General features: G+C 48.6%; 2 protein-coding genes across 4 annotated transcripts in view; one reads left to right on the forward strand and one right to left on the reverse strand.

Moving 5' to 3' along the window:
- The window catches only part of LOC133350589 (cadherin-related family member 2-like), a 51,321-nt gene extending 50,754 nt beyond the window's left edge, over positions 1 to 567 (reverse strand). Inside the window, 1 exon segment of the mRNA XM_061565083.1 lies at positions 315 to 567. Within this exon segment, the coding sequence (XP_061421067.1) occupies positions 315 to 316 (2 nt within the window). The 5' untranslated portion in view covers positions 317 to 567.
- A 4,799-nt stretch (positions 568 to 5,366) lies between these two features.
- LOC133350590 (B-cell CLL/lymphoma 6 member B protein-like) lies at positions 5,367 to 19,889 on the forward strand. Of its 3 annotated transcripts, none has more exons than XM_061565086.1 (8): positions 5,367 to 5,490; positions 7,271 to 8,178; positions 8,523 to 8,814; positions 9,297 to 9,460; positions 10,064 to 10,233; positions 11,341 to 11,467; positions 12,402 to 12,510; positions 15,890 to 19,889. In XM_061565086.1, the coding sequence occupies exons 2-8, from the start codon at positions 7,280 to 7,282 to the stop codon at positions 16,631 to 16,633; spliced, it is 2,505 nt and encodes an 834-aa protein (XP_061421070.1). In that variant the 5' UTR covers positions 5,367 to 5,490; positions 7,271 to 7,279; the 3' UTR covers positions 16,634 to 19,889. The 3 variants fall into 3 exon arrangements, with proteins under 3 accessions (XP_061421070.1, XP_061421069.1, XP_061421071.1); XM_061565085.1 differs by lacking the exon at positions 15,890 to 19,889 and adding an exon at positions 13,829 to 15,883; XM_061565087.1 differs by lacking the exon at positions 10,064 to 10,233.

Below are 19,889 nucleotides of genomic sequence, written 5' to 3' on the forward strand. Positions count from 1 at the left end.
TTGGCAATTGTCCTCTTTGTTGGCCAGAGATAAGCACGACTTTTTTCGGGCCAAAAAGGGAATATTCGCCAGTATACCACGTGAATGAGGACCGTCACCATCATTTGACAATCCGTACCTTTGTACAAAACCAGAGTATTAGCATGTTCGACTGCCACGCGTTGCCTGTCCGCCTCTTACATGAACGTCGGAAAATCCAGTAAATCCAGCGCATTTAGCAATGGAAAACAAACTGAAAAAAATATATATTTGCATTGCATATACATTTCTTTGCACAAACAATGCAAATCCACAGAGTTCCATCCAGTACTTACATTATTTTTGGCCAAGTCTTGAGAGATCTATAGATAGGCTTTGGAGATGCGCGTCTCTCTCTGAGTCGAGATTTTTGTAAAACAAAAAAACCCACACCAACACAAAAAAAACCCCGTCGCCCACTGAATTCACTCGAGCGGTGAGGTCCTCAACGTAGACGCGGTGGAGTGGCCAGGCGAGGTGTGGCGTTTAGTGTTTAATGAGTAACGGTGCGCGTCAGACGGCCCTCAGAGTTCAAGGGTCGTTTCTCTCACCGCACTCGGCTCAAAAAGGGGCCCTATAAAATCCCACAATGTTGAAATGCGCAAGAAAAAAAAAACCGCACGGGTTACAAGCACGCTTGCCTTGTGTCGTAAAAAAAAGGAATACCGCAGAACTGTGTTTTTTTAGCGAAGTTCAAGAAGCCAAGAGATTGTTGGTAAGAGCGCGACTGAGAATTGTGCCAGTTGTTACCAATCTTTATCTTAAACTGGTGCTGCGGACTTTAGACATTGAACCAGGAAATACATTCATTCATTCCTATTTTTTTTAATTGACTCTTAATCATTACACGGTTAACCAGATTAACTCTGGGGATAATACATAAAGCCATAGCGAAATACATTACGACTGCGTGAGGACGTGACATATCAATAATCATCTGGATGGTTCGAAACGAATACGGTATTTGTTCTGCAAAACGACTTCAGTTGTTAAGGGGCCGTCCATAAATGACGTCACACACCTGGGGGGGGGGGTCAGACATTTGTGACGATGTGTGACGATGGGGGGGGGGGGAGAAATGTGACGTCACATCAAAATGCGCAACTTTATACTTAATTAAATAGACTTTTTAATACATGTTTTCTCCTACAACATCAGAGTGCAGCGCCACATTAAATACGCACTACAATGACAATAGTTTAAAGCGATTTGAAGCATGTTTTACATTTGGGGGGGGGGGCAGAGCTTTGTGACGTCATATTTGAGGGGGGGTCTGACTTTTTGTGACGTCGTGTGACAAGGGGGGGGGGGGGTCAAAAATCGTCCAAAATCGCGTGACGTCATTTATGGACGGCCCCTTATGTGACTAAACTGGGTTCTCAAGTGCAGCGATTTCCGAGTTGCAGTCCAACTGCCACTTTCCCAGAAGGTGAACACCGTAATCTAAAAGCTGAAAATGTAAAATGTATTTATGCTTCATTATAGACAGGCATTGGATTCACCTCATAAAAAAACCCAGTGATAACAAAGAACTCTGATGCTGAGAGTGAATGAGTATTATTTGGGTCTTTCGGTAAAGCCACGTAGATAGAAAAAATCATCAATATAACAATATCACGACGTTTCGATCGCAACACAAGCAATCGTCTTCAGGTGAAAAAAAGAGGGGAATGATTGTTACATCCAAAAATGCTACAACTCGATACATAAAGCCAAGGTGACTTAGGGGTTTATGTCCACTCCAGAGCCCTAAACGTGCACCACTCAGATTCCAGTTATAAATCCAGGAATGCACCCCCAATTAAACACGGTTCTTCAATGTAGTGAGTTCCATGATGGTCTCAATTCAGTTAGTAGTTTACAAAAAAACCTAATACACTTCTGGCAAATCGCCCGATGATGCTGGATGTAATTACCAGCGAAACGTATTCAAATTGTAAATGTTGTGGATTTACTCTCCAACACACAGGTGGGCTGAAGTAGTAACTAATTTGCACATTGTTTACGTGACAAACCTTACTGGCTGTGTTGGGTGGTGGAGGGTTACGACACATTAAAACTTACGCGATCGAACCCAAAAATCTTATTATGAATATTGGTCGCGAAAGCCTAGGTGTTATACCCAATACACTGTACTGTATTGTATGCAGAATAACTTAGTTTTTTTCACTTAATTTATCTTAGCGTACCTGTGGATAGTGTACAATATTGTATATTAATGAAGTTCAATATTCTAAACGCACTCCAACCTGCTCTCATTTCTCATTATTTCAACCCCTCTTAAGTTTTTGTTTATACAAGTCAAAAAATGTTGGTGCATTAGTTAACACGAGGGGCGGGTTTCTTTTCTTTCATTCAAAACATCTCTATGGCATCACCTAGCCTGCAGTTCTGTGAACACTTATAACCACAACACAAATGCCCCTTGAGTGTCAACTTCAATTTAGTGAATGATCAATAAAAGCAGAGCCTTTCGATTTAAAGCTTTCGTGACTGCAGGGATTCATCTTCTTGGTTCTTTCGGTAAGTAATAAAAAAAAATATTTTATTTTATTACTTCCCTTCTACGTGACTTTACCGAAAGAACCAAGAAGCAGAGCGTTTGTTTTTTCATTCTGCGTGGTGATAAACATTTGCTTAAAGTTTAACATGGCATCGTGCCCCCCGAACCTCTGAATTTTCGTGGGGCCCCCTCTTCGATAAATCTCTGAGCTATACCCCATGCGCAGGACCCAGATCGATTGTTGCATCGCAAGGCCTTGAGAGATGGCAACGGCTTTGGGGAAGCATTCATCCAGCAGTGGATCGATCATGGCTGGTGGTGATACCAACGTTGCACGAATTACTGGTTACAGGCAAGTTACTCTCGATGTGTGGCACTTTTGTCAAGGCAACTGCAGAGGCCGTTCCTGAAATACTATTATCTCAACTACTTCATGAATACGATTTTTTTAAATCACGAAACTAAACAAAATATCTCACCAGAGTATTGTTCCTTGGACATCCTCGGCACTCGGGATGAGTTTCAGGTTTTTAGGATTAAACTGTGATTCATTCAATTCTGGGTCCAACCATATGAATGTAGAATGAGTTACCTGTCAACAGTTGTGTAGCTACTGGTGGATTTTGCCATCACTTGACACTTGTAAACAATGTACTCTGTACAGAATACCCTCAGTTACCCAAGGTAATGCGGGCAGAGTTGGCATGGATACAACAAGAACACAGAAAATTGTAAAACAACGTTTTAAACGATGTTATTGCTCACCTAACATAGACCAGCGGTTGAATGTGTCATCTATTTTACTGTGTTTATAAGCACACGAATTGGTTTACATGGCAACATGTTTGGGCTCACGTTGCCACTGATATTAGTCACTGGCCAAATGTAATGTGTGTGGTGGTGGGGAGGGCATTGCACTTGCTATGAGAAGCGGATAGACATTGCGTCTCGTGAAGTGACATAAATAAAGCAGGACAATAACATTGTGAAAACAGCATCTTATTGTCACGTTCAATATCTTTAAATTGGTTAATATCGACTTGCTGGCCCCAGCTAGATCACACGGGGTGTAACCAAGCCTTTGATGCTGTAGTGGGAGATCTTATTTTACCAGATGAGCTATCAGTTGACAACTCCAAGTATTTTGCAAGGTTGCCCTGGGTTTGTGATGTTCCCAAGTTAGTTATCTTACACGAAGTGGATTTATGTAGTCTGATCCGTGATAAATACGCGAATTATATGATTACGCATTTTTTTTAACAACCGCATGGCGCAAATCTGTCATATGGGTGTATATTAAGATTTTTTGTTAGTATTTTGCAAAATAAAAAAAATTAACATTTTTTTCCCTCGATTCTATCTGCATCTCCTCCATCCAAACACTTCGGAATTCGCATTGAAAAAACCATCCGGGGCCAGCTTCATGCCACTGCGGAGGGAGGCGGGGCGAGGGAGGGGGGAGGAGGGGCGAGGGGGAGAGAGGCGGGGCCAGGGGGGAGGCGGGGCGAGGGGGGAGGGAGGCGGGGCGAGGAAGGCGGGGCGAGGGAGGGGGGAGGCGGGGCGAGGGAGGCGGGGCGAGGGAGGGGGGAGGCGGGGCGAGGGGGGCGAGGGAGGGGGGAGGCGGGGCGAGGGGGGAGGGAGGCGGGGCGAGGAAGGCGGGGCGAGGGAGGGGGGAGGCGGGGCGAGGGGGAAGGGAGGCGGGGCGAGGGAGGGGGGAGGCGGGGCGAGGGGGGAGGGAGGCGGGGCGAGGGAGGGGGGAGGCGGGGCGAGGGGGGAGGGAGGCGGGGCGAGGGGGGAGGAGGGGCGAGGGGGAGAGAGGCGGGGCGAGGGAGGGGGGAGGCGGGGCGAGGGAGGGGGGAGGCGGGGCGAGGGGGGAGGGAGGCGGGGCGAGGGGGGAGGGAGGCGGGGCGAAGGAGAGGGAGGCGGGGCCAGGGGGGAGGCGGGGCGAGGGAGGGAGGAGGCGAGGAAGGCGGGGGGATCGTGACGTCACTCGGCGGGGGGCGCGTGACGTCACCCACAAGAGCCCCACCGCCTGCCCCCTGCATTGTTGACCTCTTCGTGGCCAGCGCGCGTCCCGGGGCAGGTGAATGAGAAGCAGCGAGTCGAGGCGAGCGGCGACCTTCGCGAGGAAGCATCGCAGCCGCCGTTCGTCTTCTCTGTTTTCTCCCCCTTGCGTGATTTCCCCTGCCCCCCCCCGTCAATCTGACGACTTACGATCCGTCTCATCGTAGTGGGGTGGGGGGCCCTCATGTCCCTCTCTCGTTCGAAGGAACCGCGTCGTTTTGACGTCGTCATATATTTTTTTTAAAAGAACCGCCTTCTCTAGAAGTCTTCGCGGACGCCGCTGCGGCTCTTGAAACATTGAGGCGGGTGCGTGGCGTGGCTTGTTTGTTGCTGAATTTGACAACAACAACAACAACAAAAGCCCCCCACCCCACCCCCCCACATTTACCTCTCGTTGTTTACGATTCTTTCCGCTTTGCCGCGACCCCTCGCCCGCGCTGGTGACGTCTCGCGAAGCCCCGCCCCCCCCTCCTTGCATTTCCCAGCACGGACAAACGCGGCGGCGCTCGCCTCGTGATTGGCCGGCGGTGCCCCCACAGCCCCTCCCCCCCACCCTCACGAACGACGCTCGCCTCGTGATTGGCCGGCGGTGCCCCCACAGCCCCTCCCCCCACCCTCACGGACGACGCTCGCCTCGTGATTGGCCGGCGGTGCCCCCACAGCCCCTCCGCCCACACCCTCACGGACGACGCTCGCCTCGTGATTGGCCGGCGGTGCCCCCACAGCCCCTCCCCCCACACCCTCACGGACGACGCTCGCCTCGTGATTGGCCGGCAGTGCCCCCACAGCCCCTCCCCCCACACCCTCACGAACGACGCTCACGTGGGCCGCTTTGGGCCAATGGTGGCGGCGCGCGCGGTGACCATTCGCGTTGGGGAAATTGAAGGCCGCCGGCTCCCTCTACGGTACTGTACAAGATGGGGGGGGGTACAAGATGGGGGGTTTCAAGGGGGGGGGGGTTCAAGGTGGTGGGGGTTGCAAGGGGGGGGGCTACAAGGGGGGGGGGTACAAGGTGGGAGGGGGGTACAAGGGGGGGGGTACAAGGGGGGGGGGTACAAGGGGGGGGGTACAAGATGGGGGGTTTCAAGGGGGGGGGGTTCAAGGGGGGGGGGGTCAAGGTGGTGGGGGTTGCAAGGGGGGGGGGGGGCTACAAGGGGGGGGGGTACAAGGTGGGAGGGGGGTACAAGGTGGGAGGGGGGTACAAGGTGGGAGGGGGGTACAAGGTGGGAGGGGGGTACAAGGTGGGAGGGGGGTACAAGGTGGGAGGGGGGTACAAGGGGGGGGGGGTACAAGGTGGGGGGGGTACAAGGTGGGGGGGGGGTACAAGGTGGGGGGGGGGGGGGTACAAGGTGGGGGGGGGGTACAAGGTGGGGGGGGGTACAAGTTGGGGGGGTACAAGATGGGGGGGGTACAAGATGGGGGGTTTCGATGGGGTTTCAAGGGGGGGGGGTGCAAGGTGGGGGTTGAAATGAACTTGAAAGGTGGGGGTTACAAGGGGGGGGGGGTACAAGGGGGGGGTACAAGGTGGGGGGGGTACAAGTTGGGGGGGTACAAGGGGGGGGGATACAAGGTGGGGGGGTGGGGTTCAAGGGGGGGGTACAAGGTGGGGGGGGTTCAAGGTGGGGGGGGTACAAGGGGGTAGGGGTACAAGGTGGGGGGGGTACAAGGTGGGGGGGGGTACAAGGTGGGGGGGGTTCAAGGTGGGGGGGGGGGGGTTCAAAGGGGGGCTACAAGGTGGGGGGGGGTACAAGATGGGGGGGTTCAAGGTGGGGGTTACAGGGGGGGGGGTACAAGGAGGGGGGCAAAGGAGGAGCGGTGGCGCAGCGGTTAGCGTCTGCTTCATAGGGGATCTTTGTCTTTGATGGGGGTAGAGAAGTGATGGGGATGACCGTGGCGTTATAGCGATGTGGTTGATGGCTGTGGTCTTCCGATGGGCGTGATGATGGTGGTAAGTGATGGTAGTTGCTGATGATTGTGATGGTGATTAACAGGCGCTAATAATGGTGATTGGGGTAATAATGATGGAAATCCAAAGTGTATTGCGGCAAGATGTGGATGATGGCGAGGATGAGTGTGATGTGATGGTGTTGGCGGGATTATAATGATGCTCACTTGATGCAGATGATGGCAGTGATCCTTGAATTAGGGGTGACGGTCATGTGAGGGTTATGATGGGAGGGTGGTGGTGTTGGTGGGGTAATCATGCTGATATTCTGATATTGACAGGAGTGGTCCTATAATGACGACGGTAGTGTGGATTATGGTGATGCGGGTGATGGAGATGGGGGTGATGAGGGTAGTGATGATAATGGGAGTGTGATGGTGGGGTTATGTTGAGGTGATGGGTGTGGTGGTTTTTGGGGTAACAGTGATAATGGAGTTGATGTTATGGAGATGGGGTGGTGGCAATGAAGGAAATGTAAATGTGATGATTGTTTTATAGTGATGTGGTGAAGTAGGTAATTTTAGTAGAAGTGTGGATGATGGGTGATGATGTTCCGGTGGCAAAAATATGGTTTACAACACGAGTTGTATTCATGGTTTCTTCAGAGCAAAACCATTCCGATATGACATCCACAGCACTATATGTAGTAGTGGAGGTGCAATCAAGCTGTACATGTACCAACCCTGTGGTCTATATTTTTTGGGACAATACTGACAATCTCTTTGGCCCCGTGTGCTCAGGAGGAGGCCATGGACAGAGTTCCCCTGCCGATCACAGACTTCCCCCTCCACCACAGTCGCATGGTTCTGCAGAAGCTGAACGAGCAGCGAATATCTGGGCTCTTCTGCGACGTGACTGTGACGGTGTCGGCGCGCACCTTCCTGGCGCACAGCAATGTCCTTTCGGCCTGCAGCGAGTACTTCAGCTCGGTGCTGACGGGACGCAGTCCTCGGCAGTCTGTGGCGCTGAAGTCTATCGCGCCCGACTGCTTCAGCCAGCTGCTCGAGTTCTTCTACACGGCAAAGCTGCCGGCGGATCACATTGCGGAGTTCTCGGCGGCCGCAAAGCAGCTCAAAGTGGTCGGGATCCTTGACCTGGGCTCGGACTCCTCGGGCTATGACTGGGACAGCGAGGTCTCCGCCAATGGCACTTCGGAGCCCGGCGCCAACGGCGTCAAGGGTGACGGCTGGAACACCTGGAGCCATGTGGCCGTGGGCGCAGAAGCGGGCAGCCATATGCCTTTGAGCCCAGCCGGTCGTGCCGCGCACTTGAATCCGAGATCTGTGGTGTCGGACGATGACTATGAGCCACTGGACGACGTGAGCAGTGGTTCTCCGGCCTCTGGCGAACGAGGGCTTTTAGACGGTGTGTCTTGTGGCAGCATTGAATCTCTGTGCCTTACGAGAGAGAATGGCAAAGAGAAAGTGGGTCTTGTAGGATGTCCTGCCAGGGGTAGGAGCGGAAGTCCCGTGGCACTTGGCTGTGGAGTTGAGCAGACGGGAGTAGATGTAAATCTACCCGATAGCCCCGGTTCCCTGGCCTTGGCCACGGCGCTTGTGCCCCTCACAGTAACGAAAGCCTGCAGGTCTTTGAGGAGCTCGTCCGTCGTTTCCTCGCCTCCATTGGTCAAGCGAAGAGGGAGACCCAGGTCTGAATGAAGCCAACCACTGTTACTATGTTTATGAGATGCTATAAACAATAACAGATTTTTTTTTAACCAAAAATATATCGATTTTTAAAAAATAAGTACAAGGAATGTTATTTGAAGTGCAAATGTATATATTTTAGAGTAATTTTAAATATACCTCTTTGAAAATGCAGTTGTATGCATACGCAAACAACTAAATGTTAGTTATGCTATGGTTGCTTGCCGTAGTATACTTAAAATGTTGCATATGAATTTCGTAGTTTAATATGTGGTCTTGAACTGGGAAAGCAGCTGCTCAATCTAGCGCCTCTCAGTGCAGTCACGTCTGTTGTTGCTCACCTCAGGAAACAGCTCCAGAGAACGGAGTGCCCCGTCATACCAAGAGCACGGAAAGCACCGGAGCGTTTCAAATCAACGCCGCAAGCTGCCGTCCCACATTCCCCGTCCCGTCAGGAAGATTGCACGGGCATTGTAACAGGTGTGGTCCCCGCGGATGAGTCTCCGGACCCCCTTTGTGAGGCCTCGCAAGTACCCTGTACTCCGAGGAAGCGCGGGAGGCCTAAGGGCTCGAAGAACAAGCTGCAGCACGCCAAGATCGAGGCAGAAGACTGCTCACCGGGCATTATGGACTCCCAGGTAAACAAATGCAGAAATCGCCTTGGGGGGAAAAATGACCAGAGTACGGTAATCACCAAAGATTCACCAGATCTCATCATATCTTAGCGGCTAAGCGTGAATATGCCTGGATAGTGCTTAGATGAGTAACAGCTATGCATAAAGCAGGTTTTTGTAGGTTGCTGTGAGCCTACATGGACAGTGCAGCAGAACGTTGTTGTATCTATGCCTCTGCTTTCACCAACCCACACCACGAATAACCTCACATTCCTCACGGCGTGGGGAGGCCCTCATCTAGCAGTGGATTAGCGAAGGGCTGCATATATTAACATAATAATAAGGGTCCCGCTTTGTTAAGTGTTTTACAGGTCAAGTGTATGTAAACCCATGCTTTCTAATTGAGTGATCTGTATATTTGACACATTTGCGTTTGGGTATTAGTCTGAGTTGAGTTTTAAATAAGGTTCTGTGGCGTGTTTCTCCTCTTGCTTTCCAACATTGAGAATGAAGAGAAGCCCTCCCTGTTGTACACGAGTGGAGAATTTGGCAGCAAGTGGAAGAGGGAGAGGTGTGAGGGTTGCAAGAAACTCTCCCCGCACTGCCATCAAGTACAGCCTGGTGCAGCCCCTTTCAGCTGCGATCTGTGTGATAAAGAATTCATTTACAGGTGATGAATGCTCCAACATTCTGTAGTTCACAGCTCTCACTATGTGTGTGTGTGCGCGTTTGTGAATGAGGGATCAGATTTTAAAGGAAACCTTGCATTAATACAGTACCTAAAAATATGTATAAACAGTCTCCTATTTGTTTAGAGGCTTTCACGCATCTGTATTGATATCTACAGTCTTGTTTTCATAACGTCTTTCCAAGTAATGCTATGCACGTGTTATTTTGTTATATTGTTAGTGACTATACAGAGGCTGGAGTGGTGGTGTAGTGGGAAATTCACTCTGCTACAAACCTAACAATGTGAGTTCGATTCCCAGCCATTGCTAACATCAGTGGCAAATATAAGAACCGTTTCTGGACTTGTCCTTTGTAAACATCGGTACTGATGAGATAAAAGACAGCAAGGCGTGGAGTTAGCCACACCACCCTTTCTTGCGTTCCGGCCTTAATAGATGCTTGCTGAGAGCACTTACCCCAGTAATGGCTATACGAGGGATCGCTTGCGTGTTCATGAATGCTTTGCTGCCGTACGAATTAGTTTAGATTAAAGTTGTCATTATTTTCCCCACCGGTGGGCCCTCGTAACCACACGACGGGACAGTTGCATGCTGCGCCAGCATTGCAAGGTGCACAGGCAGCGCAAGCTGTACCAGTGTGAGCAGTGCGGCAAGTGGCTGCTGTCCCTGGAGAAGCTACGGGACCACGTGGCGTATCATGGGGAGGCCAGGCCGCACCACTGCTCCCTCTGCGAGAAGGCCTACAAGGTCAAGAGTAAGGGCCGCCAATGCCACACCATTGCACATCGTGTCCAAGCAGGAAGAAATAAAGTTTATAATCTCTCTGCATTGTGTAAAAAAAACATGTTACGGGCATCATATTCAATGGGTAAGCTGTGGGTGGATTGAGAGATGTTCATTTTTTTCCTAACGTGCATTTAATAAGACTGGTTTATCGCATATTTATATTTCAACAGCCCAATCCACAGCCGATGAAGGCCTCCCCAAGTCAGTCATGGGGGTTGTTTGACCATACTTCATCATTTTGGTCAGTGCATTTTATTGGAGGGGGGTGCCCAGCATAAGTTCAGATATCTCTTGCCACTGATGTTAGTCTTTTTCCAGAAATCAAAATCGGGTCACTGAGTTCATAACACATTGCGCTAACCAATTCACCACCAATCCGAAGCATTCTGTTATTTGCTTGGCTTATAAAAAGCTGCTTGTAGAGTTTGATGTGTCAATTTTCTTTGTAATTTTTTTAGTTCAAGGCAGCCTCACAAAATCAAGGCGCTTAATCAAATTCCTTTTCCTTGAGTTTTTGCATGTGGGGGGAAACAAGTATTTTAAGACAGTACACACGCACAAGGAAACAATACTCCAAGGGTCACACACATAGGTTCACAAATCCGCTTGCTGTTCTGTCATTACCTGGTCACCTCGCAACTCGGTGTAGCATAATTTTTTTCCGCTACCCGTGTCTTGAATATTTTTTGGAGCATCTGCTGCTAAGTAATGTTGTAGTTCGTTAGAAGTAGTATAACCTGGTGTTGATGTTAGGCATATGGGAGAGTGCACCCGCTGAAAAGTGGATAAAAATTCCATTTGAAGGGTACTCAGAAGAAGTTCTGTGAAATCTGTTTCTGCGCATCAAACTCTTAATGCACAGGGTTGCACTGGAGTGAGAGATTACCGAATAAATAACTTTATTTGAAAATTTGATGTTGACAGCAACTTTTTTATAAAATTTGGGAAGAAAGCAAAAATAGAAGTCATAAGAGGCACCATAACAACTATCAGTGGAAGAAGGCAAAGCCGTTAAATTGTTTTTGACATTGTCTTGACCGATCGTGGGGGGTGCGGGGGGTGTGCACGTATGCAGACGACCTGACGCAGCACGTGCGCATGAAGCACATGGAGGCAGCGCGGGGCAAGCCGCCCCTCGTCCAGCTGTGCGAGTTCTGTGGCCAGGCGGTCAAGCACTACAAGAGCCACAAGATCTTCTGCAGGTGCGCGGCGATGACCGCCTGGACAATTCGTGCTGGGGACCTGCGGGAGTTGTGTCGATGTGGTTTTTGTTTCAGTTGCGCGTTTGGGATGGGGAGTGTGCATGGGATGTTGGATTGGCTGGGACTGAATTCCATCCCCTATGTGCGCTGGACTTTTCCTGGTGACCCACGTTGTTCTTTGGACTCACAGGCACTTCCGGCTCTTATGAGATGTGCTCATGGTTTTCACGTGTCATTTTCCTGCGTTTTCTCAATCCTTCACCGATGTTTACTTTGTCATTGTGATATTGTTATTTTATGTACGTTTTCTACAGCACTTTCAGACGTGGAAGCATTTAGACACTCATTAAATGCGCATTTTGTTATTCTTACAATTATTAGTCGTGGTGTGATTCAGTTTTGGCTACTCTGTGCTCAGTTTTAAATTCTTAACCTGAACTAAGGGTTTGGCTCAGAAATGAAACTCGCTAAAAATGGTGCCATTTAATGCGTAACTAGTTAAATATGATTGTTTTATCATTATTTTCCTTCTTAGTTGCTAAGAACGCACTGATGAACAAATCCCCAATCCCCCAATGTCTTCCACTCTTCATGATCTCCTGCCACTTACATCCATTGCGTTCCTACAAATCTTCTAATTTTCTGCCTGCTTCTCTTTCTCCTTCCCTCAATCAGCTTCCTTTCTGTTATTAATGTATATGCATTTGCCCCACCTGGCATTTGATATCCTCACTATATGTATTACTTAACTCAATTTTAAGTATTTCTTTACTTTGTTAACCACATCTGTAATCCTAGTTTTTATTGAGCAATTATTTCCTTACTCGTTACATTCCAATGTTTATGCTCATTGCTCCGTCACACTGTACATGGGTGCATGCAAATTCGTGCCTGAGATAAATGGTGTTGACGGGCTGCATTTTTGTTTTTGCAGCGGTGTGAAGAAGTTTCAATGCAAGTTTTGCCTGCAGGCGTACTCACGCTTGTCCGAGCTAAAGAGACACACGTGGACCCACACGGGAGAGCTGCCCTACCAGTGTCAGGTGGGCTGATTTTCGCTAACTTTTCTTATCCAATGGAAGGCAGTGGTGGAAAACGCGGAGAGGCCTTCATGTATCGTGACAGGCCAAAGATGAGATTCAACACTTAATATGTGGAAACAGCAATTGTAAACAGTTTAAAAATGTGTGTTTAAATTTTTTACCAAACTGCATTATTTAAGTCTTGCTTTATGAGCTTAATTCCAGTGTAATTATTCAGGATTCATAAATCACGTCTTTTTTGTTAGATTGTGTAGGTATAATTCCAATTTTCAGCTGTACCCTCCGCCAACCAACATATCAAGTTGTCACGTCGGCAAATATGCGAATTTATTAGTTTTATTAGCAAACCGGTGGAATGTTGGAAAGAAAGCCAAAGATTGACAGTTTTATCAGACACTAGCTTTACTACCCGGCTTCGCCCGAGACTTGGATTCTTGTCTTGGATTAATACACGGCCTACGCGGAGGGTGGGGGGGGGGATGCGTGACGTCAACAGGCACACTGCGTGACGCTGCCGCATGCGGGTGACATCCCAGATGTGACGTCACCGCTCACTTGCCGTGCAAAATATATCCATTATTGCGCCCCCACCCCTCCCCCAAAATACAAAAGTCTATTTTTATGCTTTATGCATTGTGTACAGTCTGGTAACTACCCACATGCCAAATGTCAAGTTTGTTGCATGTTGGGAAGTATGCTAAACATTTTGAACAGACACACATTCACAAATTTCCCTTTTATATATATATAGATTTCGCGGGAGATTACATCCAGCATCATCAGGTATTAACAGCAGCTCAGCTCCTGCGTGAATGAGCTTCCTAATCTTGGCCCTTAAGTACGGGATATTTTACATGTTGGGTGAATTGTGTTGTTGACCATGGCATGGTTGTAGGAATATTTTACAATTGAGAATTCAACCCAGGATTTTTTATCCATTGGTACCCTGTTTACTGATACATTAGGCATTTTCCTGTTCTTACAACATTGCAAGGTTGGCTTCATACGGTGCGAAATAAGTTGGACATACGTACATACATACGATTATAAATGAAGAAATGAGGCATTGCCTCAAATCCCTGCATACGCCCCCATCAAGAAAACGGCTCCTACCATCACGGCTCCTACCATCACAAAAACTGTCGCCATCTGGCCTGAGGGTGCCACCCAGCAGCTGCAGGACTGCTTTGATAGGACCGACTGGGGGGTCTTCGAACATCAGGACCTGGAGGTGTTCACATATAGTGTATTATGCTACATTAAAAACTGCATAGACACTGTCACTGTGGACAAACGCGTTCGGGTTTACCCCAACCAGAAGCCCTGGATGACCCGGGAGGTCCAGCAACTGCTGAAGGAGAGGAATATCGCCTTCAACTCCGGAGACAAAGCTCCCTACAGTACAGCCCGAGCTAACCTGAAGAGAGGCATCCGCAAGGCCAAAGCAGACTACAGGAGGAGGATTGAGGAACGCCTGGACAGTCACGACAGCAGGCAGGTGTGGCAGGGAGTCCAGCACCTCACCAACTACAGGGCCAACCGCGGAGCTGCTGATGGTGACAACGCTCTGGCAGAGGAATTGAACCTCTTCTTTACCCGCTTTGAGGTGACACCACAAGGGACAGCATCACCAAACCTCACGGTCCACAGCAGCTTAAACCTCACAGTGGAGGAGCATGAGGTGAGGCGCACGCTGCGGGCCGTCAACCCGAGGAAGGCTGCGGGATCTGATGGCGTCCCGGGACGTGTGCTGAGGGACTGTGCTGACGAGCTGGCTGGAGTCTTCACAAGGATTTTCAACCTGTCTCTGGAACAGTCCACCGTACCAACCTGCCTAAAGTCCTCCACCATAGTCCCGCTGCCCAAAAAAACCCACATTTGCAGCTACAACGACTACCGGCCAGTAGCACTCACGCCAGTGGTGATGAAGTGCTTTGAAAAACTGGTCCGGAGTCACATCATAGGAAGCTTGCCCCGAAACCTTGACCCCCACCAGTTTGCCTACAGAGCGAACCGATCCACGGAGGACGCCGTGGCCACAGCACTACATGCTGCACTGTCACACCTGGAGCAGCAGGGGAGCTATGCGAGGATGCTCTTCGTGGATTACAGTTCCGCGTTCAACACCATCCTCCCACACAAACTGGTGGAAAAACTGGGCGACCTGGGGATTCCACATTCCACCTGCATGTGGATATATAGTTTCCTCTCGGGCCGCAGACAGAGGGTCAGAGTGGGCCGTCATACATCCACAGCCCTGAGCCTCAGTACCGGCTCCCCCCAGGGCTGTGTACTGAGCCCCCTGCTCTACTCCCTCTACACACATGACTGTGCCGCCGTCCACCATAGCAACACCATTGTGAAGTTTGCTGATGACACCACAGTTGTGGGGCTCATCTCTGGGGGGGATGAGTCTGCCTACAGGGACGAGGTGGAGCGGCTGACAGCATACTGCAGGGGCAACAACCTGCTCCTTAACACCGCAAAGACCAAGGAGCTCATAATAGACTACAGGAGAAAGAAAACGGACACTCCACCACTAATCATCAGCGGGGACTGTGTGGAGAGGGTGGCAGACTTCTGCTTCCTGGGAGTCCACATTGGGGAGGGCCTGACCTGGAGCGCCAACAGCACTGAGCTTCTGAAAAAGGCCCAGCAGAGACTTTACTTCCTGAGAATTCTCAGGAATAATAACATCACACAGAAACTGCTGGTGTCCTTCTACCGAGCCTCCATCGAGAGCATTATTACATACTGCATCTGTGTATGGTACACCAGCTGCACAGTGGCTCAGAGGAAAGCGCTCCAGAGGGTCATCAACACAGCCCAAAGGATCGCCGGCTGCCATCTCCCCACACTGGAAGAACTACACAGTTCACGTTGCATCAAAAAAGCACAGAACATTATAAAGGACTCTTCTCACCCTGGACACTCACTGTTTGAGCTGTTGCCATCAGGCAGACGATTCAGATCAGTCAAAACAAGGACAAACAGATTCAAACAGAGCTTTTATCCTACAGCGATCACCACATTCAATAATGCTAATTAATTATTAAGTAATAGCGTTTACAATTGACTGTGAAATAGAGATGTGCAATGACAAAATGTAACCTTATGTGGGTATACTTGGGCTGTTTTTATATATAGTATAAATTGATTATCTTTCATTTAATTTTATTTTTATTTTCTTGTTTTATTTAATTTAAATTTATGAATGAGGCCCTGACTGGTGAGCATTTTAAATTTCGTTGTACTGGTGACAATGACAATAAACGATCTATCTATCTAAATAGAACGATGTCAGCAGCTGCCCGAGTTGTCCCCGATCGGTACTTAACGCAGCCTCCCTTCGGCGTGTTTCCCCCCCCCCCCACCGCAGATATGTGGCAAGCGCTGCCGACACCCCAGCAACCTGAAGAAGCACATTCGCACGGTGCACAAGGAGGAAGTGAGAGTTCAGATCGATCGGGAGCACGCCGCCCCCAAGCTCCTCAAGGACTTCACTCCACCGGACGTCGAGGTGCACGGCGTCGTGGCCAGCCCCACCGACGCTTGGTCCGAGGTCGTGGATTTCGGCTCAGAGAAACTGGCCGGCGCCTATGGCCAGCACGTGTTCATGGGTGCGCAGCAGCTTCTGCCCGACATGCCGGGAGAGCCCCTGATGCAGAACATGTACTATCAGCCGGACTCTGGCACGCAGCACTCCATCAGCCCCGTCGAGGGTTCGGGCGGGATCGCAGTCATCCCCCTCACCGTCGTCAATCCCTGCGAGCCCAAGGTCAATCACGCCGGAACGATCCCGATGCCTCCTCCCGAGCGGCAGGGCCTGTCCTCGTCGCCCGCGTCGCTGGAGAGCTCGGCCGACCTGACGCCGCTATCTGCCCTCGCCGTTCTACCCGTGGGCAGCTTCCCACCCACCGTCTCCTCGTCGGCCGTCCTCTCTCCCCAGTTCCCCGTGGGCGTCTCCGATTTTCCCGTGATCATTTCGGGCAAGGCGGCAACGCCGCAAGTCCCGAGCCAGCTGCCCTCCTTCAACTCGCTTTTGACGGCCGCCCCCCTGGACATGATGAGCAGCCACCTGCTCGTGGCGCACCAGTCTGATGTCCACAACGAGCAGCTCTAGAGAGCACGGTTGTGGTCGGCGACTGTATTTATTCGAGGCAGCTCAATTTTAACTGATAACTGCAAGTTTACAAGCAGCTGCAGTTGTTGTTGTTTTCTGGCCGTCGGCACTGGAGATTGTAGCACAGGAGGATGGAATAAATCAATTGTGGTGAGCACGGTAGTCAAGTTGGCCGTGGGCCCCGCTCGCTGTGGTGCATTTGCGCCGCCTCTACACTTGGTAGCGATGCCACTGACTGCAGTCGACTGTTTGAGATTGTGGAAAGCAGTCTGGAGCAATGTTTAGCATCTCGTGGGAAAGTCAGTATTCCATACGCAAACGAGCATTGGACATTGCTCATCATTGTTGGTGGCATTGAAACTGGTGGAAGTGACACATTCCTGAGTCGGGGGATCAGTATCTCCAGAGGACAACCATTTTTATTCTCGTCAAAAATGGTGATTTCAAGTTTACCAACTGAGCTATATCTAGGCGCTTACATAGTAATGGCTTAACATTATGGTGGCATGCACTGTGAATCCGTTATGTCTAGCAAGTGGACCAGGGATATAATGTACGAATATACACATTCGTATGTTTACGGTACTGTACAATGCAGGTCAGCTGCTGGCAGACTTTGGATTGAAAGGATTTGCTGCTTTCCTATTCACTTACATTTTTAGACGTGATCTCACTTGGTATTAGACTGATGAGATATAGGGGAGGTGGAGATTATCCTTTTGACACTGCACTATGCGAGTTTAACTCAGCGCTGTGTCCTGTTGAAGAGCCAACCGGTTGTTTTGTAGGCAACACACTAAAGACTTAAAAGTCACTGTTCATGAATTAAAGGGTGTTAAAGTTTATGCTTTTTATTTTGAAAACAAACTTTATTTAACTTATAAAATGTGTGCTTATGGGTTTCTATTGTTAAATTCATAGGAAACTGGGTCACGATGGCAGTTGAGGTACAGTAAAACGCCAGCCAGCCGGGCTATATATGTGAATCACTGGTCCGGCAAAGCTTAACAAATAATTAAATAAATATGAAACCTTATCAATACTGTAACCTTTAGATATGAGCATTCAAGTACGAATCTTGACTTAAAGCTTTCGGTAAAGTCACGTAAAAAGGTTCAAAAAACCTATCTATATGACTTTACCGAAAGACCCAAAGAATACGTACAATTACATTTAAAACAAATGTTTTAATTACATTTTCCTAAAGAATGGAATATGCGTATAATACGAATCAAATCGACCATGTTGTACTCTATGAACGCTGTGTGCTGCATTACTCACAGAGGTGTATTGATGTCCTCTGAGGAGTAAAAATGGAGGAAACTAAACTCAAAAGACAGAGTGAAGAGAGATAAAATCGGAGAAGCAGAAAGCAAGCAAAGAGGACGACAGAGCGAGAGAGCCCAGTGAGTCCACGATCACAGACCAGATATTCCACCTGGGGTGGCATTACTTCACTGATTCCACTTTCTTTATGTGGCCAACTACAATGCATTATGTGATAACCACTTTAATCTTCTTGGTTCTTTCGGTAAAGTCACGTAGAATGAAAATAATAAAATAATAAAAATAAAATAATAAAATAATTTTCACAACGTTTCGGCCACAACGCAAGCAGCCGTCCTCAGGTGAAGAATAGGTCTGTCGAGAAGACAGTCTGAAATTAGCGAGTTGTCGAATAATTCACTTTATTTCCCATATAAATCGGAACGACTGAAATTTTGCCACCTTGGATGGCTTCAATTTCTGCTCTGAACCATGCATTGAATAGGAAGCTACATTCGCCACCTACTGTGCATGTCAGTGCACTGCAAACTTTGTGCTCTAGTTGGTGCCAGACTCTGTGGGATATTGTATTGGTCTGGGATACGTGAAACCAGCAAGGCAGTACCGCAATTTTGTATAACGCCGGGCCAAGTGGCTGATAAAGAACTAATGCTGACCTTTGGCTCCTTGGAAATAACAATTAGCTATGAAGATGACAGTTTTTTTAAAAGTATGTTGATTCATTTGGAATTAAGGAAAATCATTCGTGAGCATATATAATGAATTCTACAAAAGAGCGGTCCCAGCCAGCATGTCTTGTAACCGTTAGATAGCAGTGACATGTTTATTTTATTGCTTTGCAGGTGCAGTCAAAATAGATTATGGAAAACCGTACCTTTTGCAATGCAAAATATAATTTATCTGCATAGACATTGTGATGATTAATCCCATGATTACTCATCTGAGCTGGGCATTATAGGTGAAGTAAAATAAAACATTGATGCGATGCAGAAGTAGAAAATGCAGTATGTTGAACATTGTTTTGGCGAGTAGAGATGCTAATCAAGTGCCCATTGCATTGCCAGTATCCTTTCCAGGATGAGTCGTGTGGATAGGTTGAGGCCAGGATACATGGACAGATGAAGTGTACTTCATGTAAGCGGGGCTCCATGGAGTTGAAAAGGGGGTGAAATGACCTACCGTTTGCTCCCAGTGGATACAACGTGCTCACTTTACAACTTACATGTAAGTCCCCCACAACCATACGGCAAGGGGAGGGAAAAACACCTTTTGAACTTTTTTTGCACCAGGCCTTACAGAAATACGAACGTAAGTCAGTGAGGCTAAATTAAGGGTATGGGTTACATAGGTTCGACCTCAGGGAGTTGGAAAAGGATGGACTCGGAGAAATGTTTGTTTGGATAGCACTGTTGTAGCAGCAATGGAAATGTAACAGTGCAATGCCTATGGTACATGATGCACGTCTCCCACAGACACCGACACCCCATTTCAGGTTCGGGCTGGTCCACAAGAGTTGACTGTTCCCTATAGTCTCGAGTGACAAGAAGCACAATATTGTGTTGTAACAACCTAAACTGCCATTACCTGGGAATTTATCCGGAATATTCATTAACGTTACCAGTTTGCAGCCAAATTCTGCTGTATATCAGACATGGTGTGTTAGAGTACACATCACATTTCCACTGTTCAAGCTTGGTATTCCCTCTATACATATGCTTGTTACACTGTGAGCGATAGCTTACTAATTGCCATCGGTATGAATTAATGTGTTGGCATTAAGACTCCAGGTTATGTTAACTTGGCTTCGTGTTAACCATATATTTCATCACTTTGTGTTTTGCTTTCACAATGTGAAGGTTATTTTTACTTTCTTTTTACCTGCACAAATTCAGCATCACCTCCTTTTGCACTAGGGTGCTGCTGAAGTGAGTTCTTTTGCAGTATTGAAAATAAACTGACGACTTTTGTA

Source organism: Lethenteron reissneri, chromosome 34, assembly GCF_015708825.2.
Source record: "Lethenteron reissneri isolate LAM-NWPU_2019-01 chromosome 34, ASM1570882v1, whole genome shotgun sequence".
Lineage (NCBI taxonomy): Eukaryota > Metazoa > Chordata > Hyperoartia > Petromyzontiformes > Petromyzontidae > Lethenteron > Lethenteron reissneri.

What these genes read in the sequence shown, in the direction of transcription:
- LOC133350590 (XM_061565085.1), top strand. Translation starts at nt 7,280, where the DNA reads ATGGACAGAGTTCCCCTGCCGATCACAGACTTCCCCCTCCACCACAGT. An exon ending in CGGGCATTATGGACTCCCAG is followed by an intron (nt 8,815 to 9,296) that starts GTAAACAAATGC and finishes TCCAACATTGAG; the next exon opens with AATGAAGAGAAGCCCTCCCT. An exon ending in GATAAAGAATTCATTTACAG is followed by an intron (nt 9,461 to 10,063) that starts GTGATGAATGCT and finishes ACGACGGGACAG; the next exon opens with TTGCATGCTGCGCCAGCATT.